Below are 19,994 nucleotides of genomic sequence, written 5' to 3'. Positions count from 1 at the left end.
ATTGAGCCCTGGAGTTTTGCAGTAATTCCTACGCCTTGGAAGCTTTTGATGTTCACTTTGTCGAACCTGTTTTTATTGAACTTTAAGATCATTTTGGCGGCTGCTGTTTGCGTTGCGTGTGTTTTAATGTGTGCTATACTGAGAGGAGTTTCCAATATTTTATCCTCCCAAATCATATCAGGGAGGCCTGACTATGGACTACCTTGTTCCCTTGACTGTGTGTGCGTTGTGTATAAATGTGTATCGAAAGTATCCTTCAAGTCAGCTGGAACCTGGTTTGTAGTGTTAATTCAACACTAATGCAAAAGGCAAATATATACTGAAAATAATAAAGGTATTGGAACTCCATTTTTTTTAAAGATTATTTTGTGGGCATTTTTGGCCATTATTTTTGACAGGACAGCTGAAGACATGACAGGAGGGAGAGACGCTGTCCAAACTACATGCCATCTTGGACAATGTCTCGCACCCACTTCATGGCTTGTTGCTCAATCACAGGAGCACTTTCAGGGACAGACTCATTCTCCCAAAATGCACCACAGAGCACCACAGGAAGTCATTCCTGCCTGTGGCCATCACACTTTTTAACTCCTCCCTCAAAGTGTCTGACACACACACACTTAGAGAGGTTGAAACTGGACAATATTATCTGTATTATCCGTTTTGTGCAGTAACACTAGCCTGACATGTGTGCAATTTCAACTACTACAATTATTATTATTATTATTATTATTATTATTATTATTATTATTTTACTTTTTACCATTCCAAATCCTTAATTATGTTAATTATGTAAATAATGTATAATAACATTCCTTTATGTAAATACCGTACATATCCAATTCCTTATATTTCTTTATTTCTTTGTATTTCTACTCTTTTTATAACATTTGTGCAACTGCAACACAGAGTTTCCCTTCGGGGATCAATAAAAGCATTGGAGAAACGTGAGGAAATCATGTGAGGAGAGAGGACACAAGGAAATGTGGTTTTACTCCCTCCATGTCCACATACTCACCTACTTTCTACTTCCCTAATCAGCCTTGGAGTATACAGTATACTACTGCCCATCTCTACTCATTCCTTGCCAGATTGTCTATTCAGCACCTCAAGCTTTCCAGGCTTAGTTTCTGCCAGCTCGATTCTGCCTTCCGGACACACAGATTCATGATGTGGCCTGGCAGTCAGAAAATGTATGACTACTAATCTCTTTAAAGTGCCCATAGGATAAAAAAAAATCATATCACCCTTTGTTAAATTACCATAAAGGCAGGCAGATTTTGATTTTTAAAGGCTAGTTATTTCATGGATCCTAGATACTCTGCATCCTGATGAAGTTCCCTTGACCTTTGGAATTAAAATAGTCCCCCATCATCACTTACCCTTCACCATAGGTGCTGTCTTTTTCTTTCTTTTCTGAATTCAATATTTATGTTTTTATAGTCGGCAATCATTATCATCACATACCCTTTACCATACCATACCCAATACCCCCATTGGCATGGGGAACTTTCCATAAAATCATCTCTCAATACAAATCAAACCAGCCATTAGGCTAACTAAAAGAACACCATGCCAATCTCTAGGTTTGATTGACACCATGTTAAAGTATGGTGAAGGGAATATAAGGGTATAATGATGATGATTTCCGACCATAAAAATAAATAAATATTGAATGCAGAAAAGCATGAAAAAGACAGCATCAGACAGGAAGCTGTTGTGTGTTGTTAGGTTGTAGGAAGTTTAAGCACTGTTAGAGACAGGGGAAAACAAGTACAGGTTAAACGTGTAGTATACAAGTATTTGAATGAATATAAAATATCCCTAATATAAATACTATATTACGTTTTTATGCATTAGGGTTGGTTGCAAACATTAGACTGTATGGTTGTTTAACCCTTGTGTTGTCAGAAAATCAACACTTTTGTTGAGGCTTTTTATCGATGTTTTTAACTTTTCTTACGCTTTTGTCCCTTTTTTTGAATACTTTTAATGCTTTTTTCAATGTTAGCCTACTGTCAATTTTACATTTATTTTTAATGACAATGAAAAAAATCATACCTGATGTTTGAGTTAGAAAAGCAGAAATTAGGAATTATTTAGACTAAAATTAAAGGAATGGATGCTGATGGATAATATCTGGAATATGTCAACTTTTGATCAATACTGTTTCAAAACCACTTCAAGTTGTTTTTTCAAATGCTATAAATTGAATAGGACGCCCCAAAATTAATGAAAGTAGAGATTTGTACTTGCCAAAGAGCGTTGTGTGGAATCACTCATGTTGTTTTGGGGAATTAAAAAGAACATTGATATAGGAAAACGGGTCAATTTGACCCGAGGACAACATGAGGGTTAAAGTGTGTGTGTGTGTGTGTGTGTGTGTGTGTGTGTGTGTGTGTGTGTGTTACATACTCCGGTTCAGTAGGTGGCGGAATGCACTCACAACGTTTTGCGGCCTGAAAAGAAAAACACGGAAATGACGCATGCGCAGTTTCTGCTCGAATCCGATTGGTCCGTTTCAAACTGAGACCGCGGGTGTGTTTTTGTGTTTAACGTTAGTTAGCTATCACACAAAAGCAAATAATTCTGTCTCAGTATCTAATGTCCCAAACATAACTGCCAGGTAAGTGTTTTGTAGACTAATATCCCAGTTCGACTGTCATCCTTTTGTTCTTTTTGTACAAGTAAACCGACATTTTAAACCATGTTAACGTTAACGTTGCTAGTATCAGTTGACAGGTGCGGCTGCGCGTCAGCTGAACATTTCTAGCTAACCAGTTAGCTTGTTTGCTGGTTAAACGTTAGCAGGTGGACATTTGAAGCGAGTTAACTTTTGTAAACAAAACTTAAAACTTTAAACTTATTTATATTTTGGCTGACACAGATAACGTCAACGAAGCACCGCTAATAGCAATGCTTGGCTTTATAGTCGACACTTTCGTATCAACGTCAACTGTTGTTGACGTTAAGTAGCTGAAGTTAAATCTAATTATCTAACTAACGTTAAGTTTCACCATGGTCCGTGAACTCGCGTTGTCTCTGGTGTAACGTTAGGGAAACGTGTGGCCACTGCTTGGCTTTTTGGTGCTGCCTTGGTTACCTTTTCAGGGTTTTCAGGGTTTAGGAGCAGCACCTAAGCTGAACGAATTCAACTAAAAGACTCAGCTAGACTTGTCTTTATTAACACTCATGTTGCCCCATTTTCCTATACCAATGTTCTTTTTAATTACACAAAATAACATGGTTGATTCCGCACAACGCTCTTTGGCATGTACAAATCTCTACTTTCATTTATTTTCGGGTGTTTTATTCAATTGTATAGCATTTGAAAAAAATCATTTGGTTTTGAAATGGTGTAAAAGTTAACATATTCCAGTCTGTGATTATCCATTAACATACATTCCTTTCAATTTTAGTCAAAATAATTCCTTGTTGGTGCTTTTATAAGTCAATCATTAGGTATATTTTCCTATAAATTAAGTCAATTAAAAATTCCAAAAACTGTAACTGTAAAACTAAAGTTAATAAGTTAGTTTTACGTAGTGTTGAAAACGTCAAAAAGTGACAAATATCTGAAAAAAGAGTCAAAAGTGTTGAACAATGGGACAAAAACGTAAGAAAAAGTTAAAAACATTGATTAAAATGAGGGTTAATCATTTTGGGATGTCTTTAAACTTTTTGAGTGTTTAAAGGATCCGTTCTAGCTTTTCCAACGTCTAGACACAGATATGGTGAGGATAACGGTCCAGATTGATGGGAAAGAGAGACTCAAAACTACCAGAAAGGAATGCAAACAGAATACAAAGAGACGTCAAATGACCGATGAATACCAAAACCCCCAAAGAGACACAAAATGTAAAATAAGGAAAATTAAAATAGAAAATGTAACGTTATTTCCAGGGAAGTATTCCTTAAATCACCGCCGAATACGTGTAGTAAAGTCTTCCACAAAATGAAGAAAAACACAGCTTTTTATCCTTTTATGCTTGTTTATTTGTTGCAGGATGATGGAATCATTCCTGAACCACGAGGCTGACGAACGGGAACAGGTAGAGGTCGGCGACTTGAAGAGGGATCTCTCATCAGAGTTCAGCACCCTAGCAGACCCACAGGTGACCTGGACGGGCCCTAATCACAACAATACCCACAATTAATCTGCAATCAATCATATGTTATCTGTATACTAGGGTTCCACGATATCGACAAAATGTGATACTGTACTGTACTTAAAATTACAAAAGTTACGTGAAAAACACATAATATTCATAGATTCATAACAATGTTTTTATTAATTGTCGCTTCTATTCAATTTTAATACGTTTACTAAATTCGCAAGTACTTTTGGGACTAAATTTAGTTATACTTTTATGTCGTGATATACTGTAGGTCTTAAATTAAAGCCATAAAGGTATCAAAAGGTTTTAAAAAGTCTTAAATTTGACTTGTTGAAACCTTGTTTCCTGAGCAGAAGAACCGAAAGAAAGTATTTTTGTATTAAAAAGACTTCTGAAGGTAAATCACTCGATTTGTTTAACCCTGTGCGGACAGCTCGTGTTAACGTCAGGAAAAACTGACAAATATATTCACGCCGAACATGGAAAGATTGTTGGTTTTGTCCCCCCATGCCTTACATTAGAAGTGCATTAGGAAGGGATTTGTTAATGTCTTGTATAAACAGGAGGAACTACACCAAGAAAAACCTGACTATTGTTTTTAGATAGACTTCTGGAATAAATTGTGTGTGTGTGTTGCGCAGCATTCCAGCATGGAAGAGAAAGAACACCTTCAGGTCTACCTCCGCATCCGACCCTTCAGCTCAGCAGAGAGCGACAGCGGAGAGTCACAGGTAAAAATAATTACAAATAAAAGAATGAAAGCGGTTTGGTTTTTTCTTTTACAAAGTCAGTTTATGGGATAATTCACTCTGAATCACTTTAATACTTCAAAAACAGTCCTTGCTTTACAGCTCAAATGTTCTGCTGTCAAAAGTCAGTGACTGATAACTTAGTTGATGATGCTGCAGACCACTTAAATAAATGTTAACGGAATAATTCTTATAGAGATATGATAATATTTTGGTCTTCTGTCTCCCTCTTCTGAACCCTCTTCCCTCTTGTTTCTAACAGGACTGTGTTACCATAGAGTCCCCAGACACAGTTTTGCTGAAGCCTCCACGTTTGTCCCTCTCAGCGAGGCTTAGCTCCGACAAATCCCTTCCACAGACTGGACAGCGCTTCCAGTTCTCTCAGGTCGGTGTTTCCTGGCACATAACAAAACCAAAGTTGTTTATTGTAATGATCTTGGGCATATACATTTTAATAGGAATTCTTTTTGAAGATATTATCACTTGTATGTATGTATGTATATATGTATGTAGGAATGCATTTTGGTCTACCTCCCTTCATTTATTAACCTGAAAACAGGGCCAAAGGCCAGGAAAGGTTGAGAAATCCTGATGTAAAAGATGGGAGTGTTGTCATTATAATTTTTTTAAGTAATAAAACAGAATGTCGTACTCATTCCCTCCTTTCAATAGGTGTATGGTCCTGAAACAACACAGAGAGAGCTCTTTCAGGGCACCGTAAAGGATCTTGTGAAAGATGTTCTCGATGGGGGAAACTCTCTGGTTTTCACTTATGGAGTCACCAACGCTGGGAAGACCTTCACATTCTTAGGTGTGTTCCACACTCTCAGACATTTAGTTCGTGCTGCTATTTAAATGAAGCAAAACAATTACTGCCGCAGTTTAGAATGTATTCCTTCTTGGGAGGAAGTTTTAGATTAGATGCAGGAAAGCATCTGCCACCACATTGTGTATGTCAGATCTCATGTTGTCTGATGAGTTAAAGCCACATGGAGTTACATGATTGTCAGTTCAGGGAATCACTGATTTATGAAAACGCGTAATTCAGCTTAGTTTGTACCACATACCTAGCTCTCCCAATACCCCGGATGAAATCCCGGATTGAAACCTTGTTAATAAATACATGGTAGAAGTAGATGAACTTTTAAGGGGACTTTTAATTCTTTCCCTGCCTGTGCTGAAACTGATTGTTAGTCATTGTGTGTGCTATACTTAGTTGAAACATCTTTTCAGAACAGTACATAGCTTTTCTAAAAAAAAAAATTACAAAATCACATTGACGACAGACGTGCAGGTGGCAACGTTCTTTTTCTACTCTTGCAAAGTAGTTATTCCATTTTTCAATTCAAGAAAGCCCCCTTGTAAGCAAGTGGTTATATAATTTTTTTCTTTTTGTGCAGCTGTAGTTCTTTTATTTAAAAGACAAAAGTTTGTGACAAAATGAGCCTTGCTGCAGGCGGCCCGCACATTTATTCTTTCCATCGTTCCTTCCTTTATTCGGATCCCAGTTAGCTGCTTACAAAGTAACAGCTACTCTTCTTGGGGTCCACATCATCATTGCTTGGATGACAATGCATGCTCGCACCTGTTATCAAGGAAGCAATGACCCTGCGGTATTTCAGACATATTTCTGTCTTGAGATTTAATGATAATAGAAGCACCTTGACTCATAACGATCCAACAATGCGCTTTTGTCACCCCAGGTCCAGATGCCGATGCCGGTATCCTGCCCAGGTCTCTTGATGTTATTTTCAGCAGTATTGATGAACAGGTTTTCACTGGGATGAGCATCAAACCTCACCGCTGCCAAGAGTTCACAAGGCTCACCATGAAGCAGCAGGCTGAGGAAGTGGCGTTCAAGAGAAACTTCTTCAGACAACTTAAAGAGGTAAGCCATCCATCCACAGCTGCTGCAGACGACAACAAAAAAACTGGCAGCAGGATATCTGAGCAACAGCAGCTCTAGTCCTTCATAAGTGTCTACACAGGATTTATTCAGGCACCTACTCTTGTTATTACTCTGGTATATCTCTCCCACCTTTGCTGTCAATCCACTGTATGAATGTGTATAGTGACTGTGATTCATTTTTAACTTTTTCATCTTGACTTTGTCTCTTAGAGCGATAGGAGCAATGCCAGCGTGAACTCGACCCATAGGACCCTTCTTGAAGGTAAGATCTAGATTACCCTTTTACTTTGATTATTTTCAGATTTTTGTTTTACGCGCTTCAGTTTCTGCAAATCTGACTCTGAAACCACCGGTGAAATGTGATAATAATGGTACTAATTCTGATAGATCGCACTGTAAACTCCAGCGTTGTTCCTACAAGCAAGGATGGTAAACGTTTGTGTCCATTGCAGGCTTTTCCATGTTGGACACAACTGTTGCAGCGGAGGACAAAATCAGCCTCGGGGTGGGAGCGCACACCAAGTTCTCTGTTTGGGTTTCTTTCTGTGAAATCTACAATGAGAACATTCACGACCTCCTGGAGGTGATACCCAGCGGGGCCCTGAGGAGGGCCGCACTGCGCCTCTCACAGGACGTCAAGGGCAACGCCTTTGTCAAAGGTTTGTAGGCTCAGCGAGGGGCAGACACATGCCACAAAAGTTGACAGAAGTCAGAAGATGTTTTTATATCATTAAGGTTTCCTCGTGGGGGGCTACTTTTATTCCAAAGGCCAAGGGAACTATAAGAAGAAGCATAGTATCCTGGATCCATGAAATAACTGGCCTTTAATAAGATGCATTATTCATTCACAAAGAAAATTGGTGTCCTAAAGGTTGTATTTTTCCATTTTTTTTTTTAAGTAAGGCATTAAGATCAATTTCCAAAAGATGGTTTTTATATTCCTTTTTAGTCAACTTCAGCATGGGTTCATAAACTTATGTACAGATTATCATTACTTTTTTTTATTTGAATCCATTTAATTACTCTTTTGTGACTGCATTTCGTTGTACTTTTAATGTAAATATAAAATGTCATCAGTAAAGGTCTTAAATTTGACTCGTTGAAACCTGCAGTAACCAGATTTAAAATAATGCAGGGAAAGTATTTGCAAATAGTTTGAACAAAATGCACATCACTTTAAAGTAACTAATGCGTAGTTTTGGTTCTGCCTGTTTCCAAAAGTGTTTGAAAGTTAAGTAGGGGAAAAAATCAAAAGTTAGAGAGGGAAATTTCAAATCGGTTTGACTGTCCTGTTTTTTGTGCGTTTGTATGTAGATTTGCGTTGGGTCCAGGTAAATAGTGCAGAAGAGGCTTATAAGGTGATGAAGCTAGGAAAGAAGAACCAGAGCTTCTCCTCCACCCGACTCAACCAGCTCTCCAGCAGGAGGTGAGGGTGAAAGTCACCAGCTTTAAATATGCCTCACACATCTACTTAACGCAAGCGCAAAAGTCGAATAAGCATTGATTGCAAGATCACCAGCTTTACCTGGTACAATAAGAAACCTCGTATGTTATTCTGATAGATGAATGTTGATGTATGTTGTCATACCTCAATACTGTTCTTTAGGCAAGAGAATGTTCATATTATCCATTCCATCTTATCTTGGTTATTGATGTGGAAGGTCCCATGGCATGAAAACCTCTCTTTATGAGGAATATGAGTTCCCCCAGCCTGCCTATGGTCTCCAGTGGCTAGACATTGTGATAGGTGTAAACGGAAACGTACGTATTCTGCTCTGCCTTTGAGAAAATGAAAGCTCAGATAGGCCCATCTGGAATCTGGATACCTCCCCATTCTCTGCTTTGCCCACCCAAGCTGAAATGAATTTAATTTTTTTTGTTTGTCATTTTGCAGTCACAGTGTATTCTCCGTTCGCATATTGAGGATCGAAGATATTGGGACTCCGAGGGTCCATTCAGTCAGCGAGTGAGTGACACTTTAGATTCAGATGGCATAGATAGACATGGCTTTCTGTGTATAACTGTATGCTTGTCAAAAAAGGCAGCATTAAAGTGTGCATATGTGCAAAATAGTCTTGTCAGAAGTTTAGTAAATTCTGACATGTTGAACATGAGTATACAGATTTTGTCTGTAAGTCTTTAATGTGGATGAATATTTGTCAACAGGTTGTGTCTGTGTGACCTGGCTGGCTCAGAGAGATGCGCCAAGACCCAGAATATAGGAGAGCGCCTGAAAGAGGCCGGAAACATCAACACCTCACTGCTCATCCTGGGAAAATGCATCAACGCTCTACGACACAATCAGCAGGCCAAGTGAGATTATTACCTGTCCGTCGTCCTTTCTGTGTTCAATTCCTTTTCCATCAAAAGGCTTTATGGAATATGAAAGGATTACTGGATAGTTTGGAATTCGCAGACAGTTAACACCTAACTCTGAAATCCTTTTAGTGCCTTTTATCCTCCTTTTTAGTAAACTTGTTTTGGTTAACTATATCTAGCAAATTAAGAGACTGAAACTTCTTGCGGAGGAGTTGGCAGAGACCAAACCAGAGTTAAAAAAGACAATGTAAATTGGACTTGAATTCATCAAGTGGATACAAACCAGACTTTAATTGGATGATAAAGTTGCTTATGTGGATAAACATGTTGTTCTACCTCTTAAAAAAATATCTAGAAAAGTCTGCACAAATTCACCTTCAAGAGTGTTGCCTCAAAAAACATCTTAGAATGCAAAGTATACACACATCAATGCTAACTAAGCTGTTCCCTCCCTCAGGCTGCTTCATCATGTCCCCTTCAGGGAAAGCAAGCTAACCCACTACCTGCAGGGCTTCTTCTGCGGACGTGGTAAAGCCTGTATGATCGTCAACATCAACCAGTGTGCCTCCATGTACGATGAGACTCTCAACGTCCTCCGGTTCTCTGCTGTGGCACAGAAGGTACATACACACTTTTATTTTCTCTCTTATGTGCTTGCTCTCTGAGAGTGTTCTCTCATTTTTAATTCAGCTGCAGACCTTACAAACACACACACTCACGCTAGGGTTTTGCCGATGGACGATATCATAAAAAAACACAAACGGCAAGGAAAAAGTGTTGAAAAAGATCTTTTATTGATTTTGTTTGTCTGTTTTCAGGTTGTGGTTCTGTCCACCAGGCCCCCTCCCATCCTGCCCCAGAGGTCCGCCAGTGATGTGTCAATCAAAAACAGTGTTGACAGGAAGGCTCTGCGGGGCAGCAGGAGGAGCTCCCTGATTGGCTGGGATAGTAGCCTGGAGGATGTACAGGTGGGGTGGCGGTTGCTTTGGCTTTTCTTTATTGGTTGGTATAATATCTTACTGCTGAGGTTTGATTCTTGGCCTGAATTATCAGTAGATACATTTTGTCAACATGATGTTAAAATCCTTTGTGCAGGAGGATGAAGATGACGAGGATGAGGAAGAAAACAGCCTGATGGACACAATGGATCTGACGTGCAATGAAGAGGACAGCGATGTAAGTGATGATAAAATTCTCGCCGGTAAAAAGACGCACCAGGTCAGTTTCACCATGTCTATGTGAAGTGCTTTTAAAAAAAAAAGTTGCTTTTAACTGCTTGACTTATCAATAAAAAAGATACGTAGATATTAAAAACTAGCAGCAGGACCTGCTGGTAAATAACCGTTTTTGATGGCTTAACAGCCACACATTTAATACGTACCGCTGTAAAGTTTGCATTAGTTTCACCCTAAATGGTCTTAAAAATGTAATTTGGAGAGTCCTGGGGGTATATAGAAAGATTTAACATCTTATTTTTAATCAACAGGTACTTAACAAATTCACTGTTCCGTTCCTCAGAGGCAGGTGGTGCTGTTGAAACAGCTGCAGGTTCAGCTGAAGAAGGAGCGAGCGGAGAGCCTGCTCATGGAGGCGCGGGTCAGAGAGGAAATCAGCAGAGAGTTCTCAGAGCTCTTCTCTGAGATGCAGAATGACTACAAGTGAGTAGTTCTTTTTTTGACTGTTTTAGATAAAGAGAGAGAGAGAGAGACCTATGTAATTTGTGTGTGTTTTCAGTGACCGCTTGGCGAGGGAGAGAGAAATCTTGGAGGAGCGAGCAGAAAGGAGGATGGAGATCTTCAAGAACCTCATTGACAAAATGGCCAACGCTGGACCAAGTCAAAATGCACAAGCCATGGTAACACAATCTCTCATTTCCTTTACTTGTTGGCTAGGTACATGTCGGAACAATCTTTGAATTTATTTCCTTTCTGAAGCTCTTTTGCAGAGGCTCCATCTGGCGCTTAGCGCCACCCATGTCAATTGTGATCGCAAGAAATGTCAATAAACCAGATCACGTTTTTCTCCTATCCAGGAAGCAAAGACTAGTTGCGGTTGAACCGCCTCAGGGCAATGTGCCCACTAATCTCCCGGACTAACTTCTCTGTTGTTTCCTCCCTCCTGCAGGACACATCTTTGGACTCCTCTGAATTGGCGGGCATAAAGAAGGCCGCTGAGGCTGCTCATAAATGTCTGGGTTTGGGCCGAGCAGGGGCTCAGGGAGACAGAGGAGACTTTGTGGAGGAGCTGGAGAGAGAGGTGTTGAAACTCCAAGAGCAGATGGTTCTCAAACCCAATAGTAAGAACACACATGAATGCTTTAATGTGTCTGAATCGCAGATGGGACGAAGGAAAGACAAACTGAGCTGTGCTCCTTTCACTCGGAGTTTGGGGTCTGGAGCACTGATCCACAGATAAATGTAATCCAACAGTATGACTTCATGGCCTCCGTGGGTATTTTGTTAGACCTAGCACACATCATCAAAGATGAACTCACTCATATCACAATTGTGTTTCTCTCCTCCAACAGTTCACAATGTATCCAGAGTGACAGAGAATGTCCTTGGAAAATAGATAACATCCTTTTGAGCACCATTAATGACATTCTTTTCACCACATAGATCTGAAAACCTTCTCAAATAAACCAGAACTACTCTATGCATGGACTGGTACCAGTAATGGTAGAGCAACACTAGGTTATTTCTTTGTAGGGATCGGAATCACCGGAGGCCCAACGAGACAATATAATCACAAAACTTAAATCACAATACGCTATTAATGCAATTTCAAACATATTGTGATATTTTGCAATGTATTACCTTTTTCTACAAATGTCTAATTATATTCCCAAAAGAAAACGTTGTCAACATATTTTTTTCATCTAAAAAGGTTTATTTCTTTAAATGAAGAAACTGTAAAGAATTGAACAGTTGATCTTATTATTCTAGTACCAAAAAGCAAAATTATATTATATTATAAATTATGTGCAATTTATACAACAGAAGATCTATAGATAAATAAAAGAAGACTATTACTTAGTGTATGTATTGATACAATTTTGGCCTGGATTATCCTTAAACCATGAATAATGTGGAAAATATTTCCAAAAAATTAAAGATTTACCGTCACTGACAATAACACATTTGATATAGGAATGTCATGTTTTATAATAGAAATGTCAAAATTGTGTCAGCCTTTATCTGATTTCTCTCTCTCTCTCTCTCTCTCTCTCTCTCTCTCTCTCTCTCTCTCTATATATATATATACACATACATATATATACACATACATATATATACACATACATACATACATTTGTTTGACAGTGTAAAATGTATGTTTAAAGAGGTAAATGGCAACATGTCTGTCTTTCAAAATAGACTCTGATTCCAGCGTGACAGCTCTAACCTACTTTTCACATCCAGTTTTTGTATCTTCATTTTTTGTGTTATTTCCTAGGTGAGGCCAGTGGAGTCGATGCCGAGGAGAAAAGGAGGCTTCTCATTCATCTCCAAGAGAAGGCGTCAGAGATTGCCCGACTGGAGAAACGAGTGGGAGGCCTTCAGAGGGCGGTGGAGCCGGGCTCACAGGGCTGCTCCTTGCTGGTCGAGGAGGGGAGTCCATGTGAGAGAGAGCGGCTGCAGGTAAAAACCCTGTGGAAGTACCCTGAACAAGTTGTTAATTACTTTTCGCTGAAATGCTTTCTGCGCTGCTCTCTAATGCTAAGAGACGGACAGTAAGTGAGACATCACCACTTGCTAATGCTATTAAACCCGACACTTTGCAGCAGATAACGTTAGGCTAACGTTAGCTAGCAGCTGGATAAACACGGTTAAAATGCAGCTAAACAGTGTAGATATTTGTCTGTATTTCACTGGAGAGAATTCCAACAACAGTCTGTAGCTGCTGTTGTCTGAAAAATAACACAAACTCAGCCTCGAATTGTTCTAGAGAGAATTGAGATGCATCTAAGAATTTATTTTTTATTTTATTTTTCTTTATTATTACTATTAGTGTTGTAGCTAATTTTTAATAATACACAGTAGTATTAAAATAATACAATAGTGAAATCTAGATAAATACATTTTCCGTGATGTAGAGTGACAGACCGCCCCTACAGTTCGGCATGCATGTGAACTGCAGATTGTTGCAAATGTAACCATTATAGTGTGAAATACAGTTTACCTGCTGCTGTCCCTTCAGCAGCAGTTTCTTGAGCAACGCTTGTCCTCAGAGCAGCATGTTCACCTGGAGAGTCAGGTACACTCTGACTCTGCAAACGCTAGCTGCTGAAAAGCAGGTGTTTTGTGTTATTCCTCGGCGCTGGCTAAAACCTATTTAACGGGCGCCAAAACTTTCTGTAAGCAGTATAAACCCTTAAAAAACACTGCTAATAACTTCATAATTCTAACCATTAAACTCTGCATTGACTCTAGCCTTCTTTTCTGCGGGGATAAAGATCGATGTGAGTTGATGTCTTCTGTGTGTTAATTGGCACTTCGCAAACCAAGTTTAAGGCTCATTTCACCACCTACATTACTGTATTGGAGTGTGTAGAATATTAATGGCATTCATTAGTCTACACTTTGTGTGTTTGTTTTTGTGTGTGTGTGTGTGTGTGTGTCAGTCAACATTGATTGTGTATCAATGTATGTGAAACACTGTGTATTCATTCCCACAAATTCTCCCCCCCCCCCCACGGCTAAGTGCCCTTTAAATGTTTCCGTTTCAGTTTGTGCACTGACATTTCTATGTGTTCATGTATGTAAACCAATGACCTGTTCCTCAGCTTGTTTTTGTAGCCCCCAGGCTGTCACTGGTCTTTATAGTATTAACCTGGTTTGTTATGCCCTGCAGGTATGTCTAGGGCTCACCTAGGTTAGCAGAAAGAATATTTAACATTTATTGAATTGAATTTTGCAGTCACTGGTGTTACCAGGAAAAGAAGAATTTACCACAAACTATAAATTACCAAATGAATAAAGTGTTTATCACCCGCAAGACTTGTTAATCACTGTTTTTACTGACACTCTTCCCACCCTTACGTTATTTTTTTCCTTGAACATTAAAATAGAAATTAACGGTCACTCCTATTACGTAGGAGGCGTTGGTGGCCCTTGAGAAAGAGAAGAGAGGCAAAGAAGACGCCCTTGCTGCTTTGGAGTACCAGACTATGGGAAGAGAGGAGGCACTCACGTCCTTAGATGATGAGAGGAAAGCAAGGGAGGAGGCCCTTGCCACACTCGGAGAGCTAAAGCGAAGCAAAGGGGAATTGCTAGCATCCCTTACAGAAGAAAGAGAAAACAAAGAGAAAGCAATGGCAGCTCTTGATGCCGAGAGGAGAGCCAAGGAGGATGCCATTGCTGCCCATTTGGAAGAGAAGCAAAGCCGAGAACACATGGTTGCTGCACTTGGTCTAGAGAGGAGTGGCAAAGAGGACGCTCGGGCTGTTCTGGAGGCGGAGAGGAAGGAGATGGACCGGCTGGTTGAGGAGACGGTAAAGAGGCAACAGGAGGGTGATGCACTTCGACGAGAAGTCCAAGAGCTGACTTCTAGACTAGAAACAACAGAGCGCCAGGTAGGCCACAGTATGAGATTGATCTGTAAAACCACCACCCAAATCTTTGATTTGCGAAAACAATTATATGTATCCATAAGTGATGGTACGGTTCATGGAAAAACATCCTAAACGTTTGAAACGTGTGTGTGTCGCACAGTTTGTCAGTACACAGCTAACGTGCACTAACCAATTAGTGCCGGAGTGCCCACCATCGACACTTATGTTAAAACGCTTACTAGAAATGACGAGTGCAAGGACAAACGCATCAATTGGGTCTTGCTTCTCCCAAATTTCAAATGGCGTCTCGTTCTGAATACGATCTTGTAATTTACTAAATAGTTTACGTGCTTCTGAAAACATTTTAAGCGAGAAGTAGGCCAAGCAGTTGCTGAATCTTTCTGTTTTTCTGATCAACAAAGGTCAGTTTAAAAGATTTTCATTAGATTTTGAGAGCCACAGAGCCAACTGCTCCTCAAGTGGAGTGCATGGATGTATTAAGAGAACGACAGAGTGCTGCAGGTCACGCGTAGAAATGTCTACAGACAGACACACACACACACACACACACACACATACACACACACACACACACACATATATATAAATATATACACACACACAGTACCAGTCCAAGGTTTAGAGACACTTTCTAATTCACTTAAATAAGTGCTGCCTGCTAATGACAGCTACTGTATACTATTTTTGTTAAATGTGGATTTTTCCAGGAAATGTATTGAGTCTAATATTTGAGTTCCCTGACAAAAGCTTTGATATTTGTCTGCCAGAAAGTTGTTTGGCGTATGTCTTGGAATAATGGTTATTTATGTTTTATTAAATGTTCTGAGTGCCACATGAATACAGTAGGTGATATCCATGGAAATGATCACAGGTGTCCAGCAAGACGGAGAGAGCGGAAAAAGTGTTGGTCCAACTTCAAACTGCTCATGCACAACTGGGCTATCACTCCAAGGAACTCCAGGAGAAGACTTCGCAGATCCACACCCTGACACAGGAGGTTCAAAGCCTGAAACAGCAACTGCTGGCTTCAGCAGCGTCCGACGGTGTCAGTGAGCAGCTGGGAGTGGAAGCTTCGGAGCTTAGGAAGAACCAGGCTGTGGAAGAGGAGAAAAGTGAGAGCCAGCGCTGGCAAATGCTGGAGCTGGAGCGTGAGCTTGGACAGGCAAAAGAACAGTTGGCAGTCAAGCAGCAGATCTTCGACCAGCAGTTGGAGCGGTTAACCGAGAGGTGGAATCAACAAGAAGCAGCTTTAAAATGGCAAGTAGAAGAGCTGGAAAAGAAGCTTCAGGACGGAGTGACGTCGCAGCTAACGCTGGATGACCTCCGGTCCAAGCTCGGATGCCAAGAACGTGCTTCTGAAGAAGCAAAACAGCTGAGAGCAAAACTTGAGGAACAATCACAGGCCTCGGAAAAGCAGGAACAGGAGCTCAATGAGAAGCTGCGAGAACAAGAACTGATGTCACAACAGCAGCTGGAGGATTTAAAACACAAACTGAGTGAACAAAAAGATGCTTTAGATGATCTAAAACAAAAGCTCAGTGCGCGGGAGCAAACTGCACAGCTGCTCAAAAGCAATGTAGAAGATGCTAACTTTAAAGGTTCAGACAATTCCTCTAGGTCTTGTGCTGAAGAGGATCTCAAGAGGTTGAACTGTGATCTCCAAACTGAGATTGCATTCCTGAAGTCAACGGTTTCCAACATGGTAGAAACTGCCAGTAAAGCAGAAGCTCAGCAAGCTCCTTCAGAGATGGAGACAATGCAAAAAGAAGAGGTGGAAGAGAAGCTAGCAGAGGAGACGAAAGCATCTGCAGAGAGATCCGCGGAGCTGCAGAGAAAGCTGCTGGAGAAGGAGGCCCAGGTGACATCCCTGCAGAAGAGCCTGCAGAAGGCGCTGGAGCAGCGGGAGGAGGAGGAGAGCCAGGCGGTCCAGGAGGCCCGGCGCAGGGAGGTGGAAAGGCGCCGGGAGCTGCTGTCTGTGGCGCATGAGGCCATCGCTCAGAAGGACTCAGAGCTGGAGAAGAAAGCCGAGGAGATAAACAGGTAACCGGTCAATTCCTTTGCATGTTTGGGTGGGGACTTTCATGTCCAGCAGGGGGCGACTCCACTGGCACAAGTTTTTGACAAAATTAGTTTACTTCTCGCTTGATTCCTTACCTTAATAAACACTTTTATAATGAGTTTATGGTCACAATCGCTAGTTTCAAGTCTTCTTCAATACAGCGTGATTCTCATTTTGTAAACGTTGGTCCCATTTATTTTAAATTAAGTTTTTTTTCCTGGTCAGAGGTCCAAAGGATTGGCACTAACAAATCAACACTTAATCCCTTTAAAGTTTTAAGCTACATATATTTAAGTAAGATATTCTATTTTCCTTCTCAACTTTAGTACCGATGCACAGAACTTTTTTCCCTGCTTTTCTTTTAAATTTCTTTGTGTATATTCAACATTACTTCTATGATGTAATGTATTTGTTAAACAAGGTATGGGCTGGGTCCAGATTGACTTGCTGTTTGGTCCGGACTTTAAGAAGCCCTGCTTTAGGGCCTGTCAGGACAGAGGCTTAGCAATGGTAACCATGGCACTGTGGACATTAAAATAGACCCAAACTTGTTTTTAGTGTTGTCTTTGTTTTTGTCTTCAACTTTGACCCTCTCACCGTGTGTTTTACTTTATCAAAGTTGATTGGAACATTTTTGTCGGCTAAATGTCAAATATCTAAATACCATTATAATGGACTCTATTTATTCTATTTATAAGGTGTGTTGTCCTGTTATGCTGTTATAGAGTTATTCATTATCCTTCCCTGACTCAGACTATTTCCCCTGGGCTGCAGAGAAAACTAAGAAATGGTGAGATGCGGTAATACCTCGTCTTATTGTTGTGTACTAGACAATTGCTCTGTGATTGTGGAAAAACATTTTCTCTGTATTATCTTGTCTTTCATCTCCAAGAACCTTGGTGTCCAGGGAGAGTTACATCATCCTCCATCCACCCACTGTATTAAAGAGTCAGAGGAGCGATGTTGTTGTTGTGGACCAAAATGTAATCCCTTGTCTTTTTTTAAGTAATTGGTTGCAGTTCATTTTTTTATCTTGTCTCATTTTCCCAGACTAAAAGAGAATGCTATGCGGGACTTGGACACTGTCAAGAGCCTCAGGCTCGACCTTCAGAGAAAAGAAGACGACACTTCGGACCTCAGAGAGAAACTAGCCGACTATAAGAAGCAGATCCAGCAGGTCCAGAAAGAGGTTAACATGTTTTAAAACCTATGCATTCTTTAAAGTAGTGTTAAAGTCTTGTCTCGTTCTTGTGAATCCTGTATCTTCACACCTCTATTGTTCAGTTTAAGAAAGTTAAATTCAGGGAAACTTTAACCCAAACATTGGATCACTGTGTAGCGATATTATTTGGATGCAAACAGCAGACAGCTTAAATCCAACTTTAAGCTTCCAACTTTTTTAAATATTATAGATCTCAGCCATGAGGGAAGAAGAACTGGCTTTGAGACAGAAGCTGGCTGACGCGGAGAAAGTCAAGAAGCAGCTTCAGTCCGACGTTGCCAACAGAGACAGAGCTATTAAGCAACTCAAAGTGGTGAGCTAGTCTGGCTGTCTTTCACTTTTCCATTTGCCAAACCCAGGGTGCTTGATCGGTCCGCGTTCAGTGAAGTTAATTAGTCTGTTTCCTTATTTGACAGAAATATATGCATTTACCTGTGATTTCTGTCAATTTGATGAACAAAAATGGGAAACCCTTTACTTGAAGGTATCTACATAAGATTGACATGACTGTGTCATGAACACATGACACAGTCATGTCATGTGAACCCTAACTCAAACCCTAACTTGTCACGACAAAACTGAATCACACTTAGTAAAAGAAGCGTTATGTCATAATTGTTTATGACATGTTAATGTTTAGGACACGTGCAGTGTTATGTCATTTATGTAGATACCTTCAAGTAAAGTGTAACCCCAAAATGTATATTATGCTTGAGTAAATTAAACTCCAATTAACAAAACTGCCTAAAGATATAATTTTTGAATTGTCACTGGGAGTGTCCGGTACAGGCTTACTCTAGAGATAATATTGAGATTAGTTCTCATATACAAGTTCTTGTTCTGCTTGTTCAACAATTTGGTAAATTGCTCTTAAAGGTGCTCTAAGCTATGTGGCACCTTTTTTAGGCTACACATTTTTTTTTCACACAAAGCCAACATCTTCTCACTATCCTCTAACTGCCTGTCCCCTGAACACACTGTAAAACAGCGCGGTCTCTGTAGACAGCCAAGGCTCCCCAAACGGCAACAAACTGCGCCAACGTGCACCACGTAACATACACAATCCAGCCTATAATTGACTAGAAGGAGTTGGTTGAACGTGCCTTGTGGAAATAGCCTACATGCTAACGCTGCTGCTGTAATGGCTCAACAAACTCCTTTTTGGCAGTTATAGGCTGGAACATTGTTTGTGTATGTTTTTGTGGTGCTGGCTGGCGCAATTTATTTTTGTTGCCGTTTGTAGAGCTCGGGCTGTCTACAGAGACTGCGTTGTTTTTTTAGTGTGTTCAGGTGATAGACAACTGTTGATGATGATAGACAAAAAAAATGTTTTAATGCAGATAAACCCTGCAAATCTTTGCCTAAAAGAGCAATGATCTCTTCCTGTTGGTGTGCCAGTATCTTCTGGGTATCACTAGACCAAGCCTTGCTCAATAAATCTGAGATTGAGCATTGAGCTTACCCAGTCTAGTGCCAGTACACAATCAAACAGATTTCCCTTTGGCTGGTTCCATACTGATATACTGCTTTGCCATCTTCATGCTCAAATCATGTCCTCATCCCATCCTTTCCTTTAGGAACAATCGTCTGACGCCAAGTCTGACCAGACGCGCTACCAGAACGCCTGTACAGGTAAACAATGTGTGTCTTTGTGCGTGCTTCATTCGAGGTAAAGCATTTTTGTCATGTTTGTTGAGGAGATCTGCCTTCAAAATCCTCATGGCCAGTCTTTTTTTTTTTAGGGCTGCAACTGATGGCTATTGTCAAACTGATCTGTTATTCCCATCACAAGTTTCCAGAGCCGAATGATAATATATTGATATATTTCTCAGATTGCTTGTGAACAATTTTCAATTTATGATCAGATAAAATGGAAAAGCAGCAAAACCTCACTTGTGAGATCTTGTCACAGCCTTCATCAGGTACGGTATTTCCTGTGCCCAAAGTGAATCTCCCGAGCAGCTTTTCGGTTTAAGGGGTCTTTGGGTAAAACTGTAAACACGCTCTGTGGCTGACCTTTGACCTGTTTTGTGAAAGGCCCTC

At 40.3% G+C, this 19,994-nt stretch overlaps 1 protein-coding gene across 4 annotated transcripts in view; it reads left to right on the top strand.

Moving 5' to 3' along the window:
- The first annotated feature begins 2,489 nt into the window (after window positions 1-2,489).
- Window positions 2,490-19,994, top strand: part of LOC117960292 (kinesin-like protein KIF20B) — a 44,440-nt gene continuing 26,935 nt past the window's right edge. For 3 of the 4 annotated variants that reach the window (XM_034898103.1, XM_034898104.1, XM_034898102.1), the window contains exons 1-23: window positions 2,490-2,626; window positions 4,007-4,115; window positions 4,760-4,849; window positions 5,130-5,252; window positions 5,540-5,678; window positions 6,571-6,755; window positions 6,987-7,038; window positions 7,229-7,435; window positions 8,091-8,202; window positions 8,671-8,742; window positions 8,943-9,089; window positions 9,553-9,715; window positions 9,914-10,063; window positions 10,191-10,313; window positions 10,614-10,753; window positions 10,830-10,950; window positions 11,220-11,391; window positions 12,552-12,736; window positions 14,194-14,670; window positions 15,542-16,710; window positions 17,780-17,918; window positions 18,142-18,264; window positions 19,529-19,583. In XM_034898103.1, coding sequence (XP_034753994.1) covers window positions 4,008-4,115; window positions 4,760-4,849; window positions 5,130-5,252; window positions 5,540-5,678; window positions 6,571-6,755; window positions 6,987-7,038; window positions 7,229-7,435; window positions 8,091-8,202; window positions 8,671-8,742; window positions 8,943-9,089; window positions 9,553-9,715; window positions 9,914-10,063; window positions 10,191-10,313; window positions 10,614-10,753; window positions 10,830-10,950; window positions 11,220-11,391; window positions 12,552-12,736; window positions 14,194-14,670; window positions 15,542-16,710; window positions 17,780-17,918; window positions 18,142-18,264; window positions 19,529-19,583 — 4,252 coding nt within the window. In that variant the 5' untranslated portion in view covers window positions 2,490-2,626; window position 4,007. The remainder of the gene's footprint in view (window positions 2,627-4,006; window positions 4,116-4,759; window positions 4,850-5,129; window positions 5,253-5,539; window positions 5,679-6,570; window positions 6,756-6,986; window positions 7,039-7,228; window positions 7,436-8,090; window positions 8,203-8,670; window positions 8,743-8,942; window positions 9,090-9,552; window positions 9,716-9,913; window positions 10,064-10,190; window positions 10,314-10,613; window positions 10,754-10,829; window positions 10,951-11,219; window positions 11,392-12,551; window positions 12,737-14,193; window positions 14,671-15,541; window positions 16,711-17,779; window positions 17,919-18,141; window positions 18,265-19,528; window positions 19,584-19,994) is intronic. The other variant, XM_034898105.1, reaches the window with a different exon arrangement.

This window comes from Etheostoma cragini, chromosome 17 (assembly GCF_013103735.1).
Source record: "Etheostoma cragini isolate CJK2018 chromosome 17, CSU_Ecrag_1.0, whole genome shotgun sequence".
Lineage (NCBI taxonomy): Eukaryota > Metazoa > Chordata > Actinopteri > Perciformes > Percidae > Etheostoma > Etheostoma cragini.
Note: the sequence above shows the minus strand (reverse complement) of the source record. Positions and strands in the feature narration are given on the sequence as shown.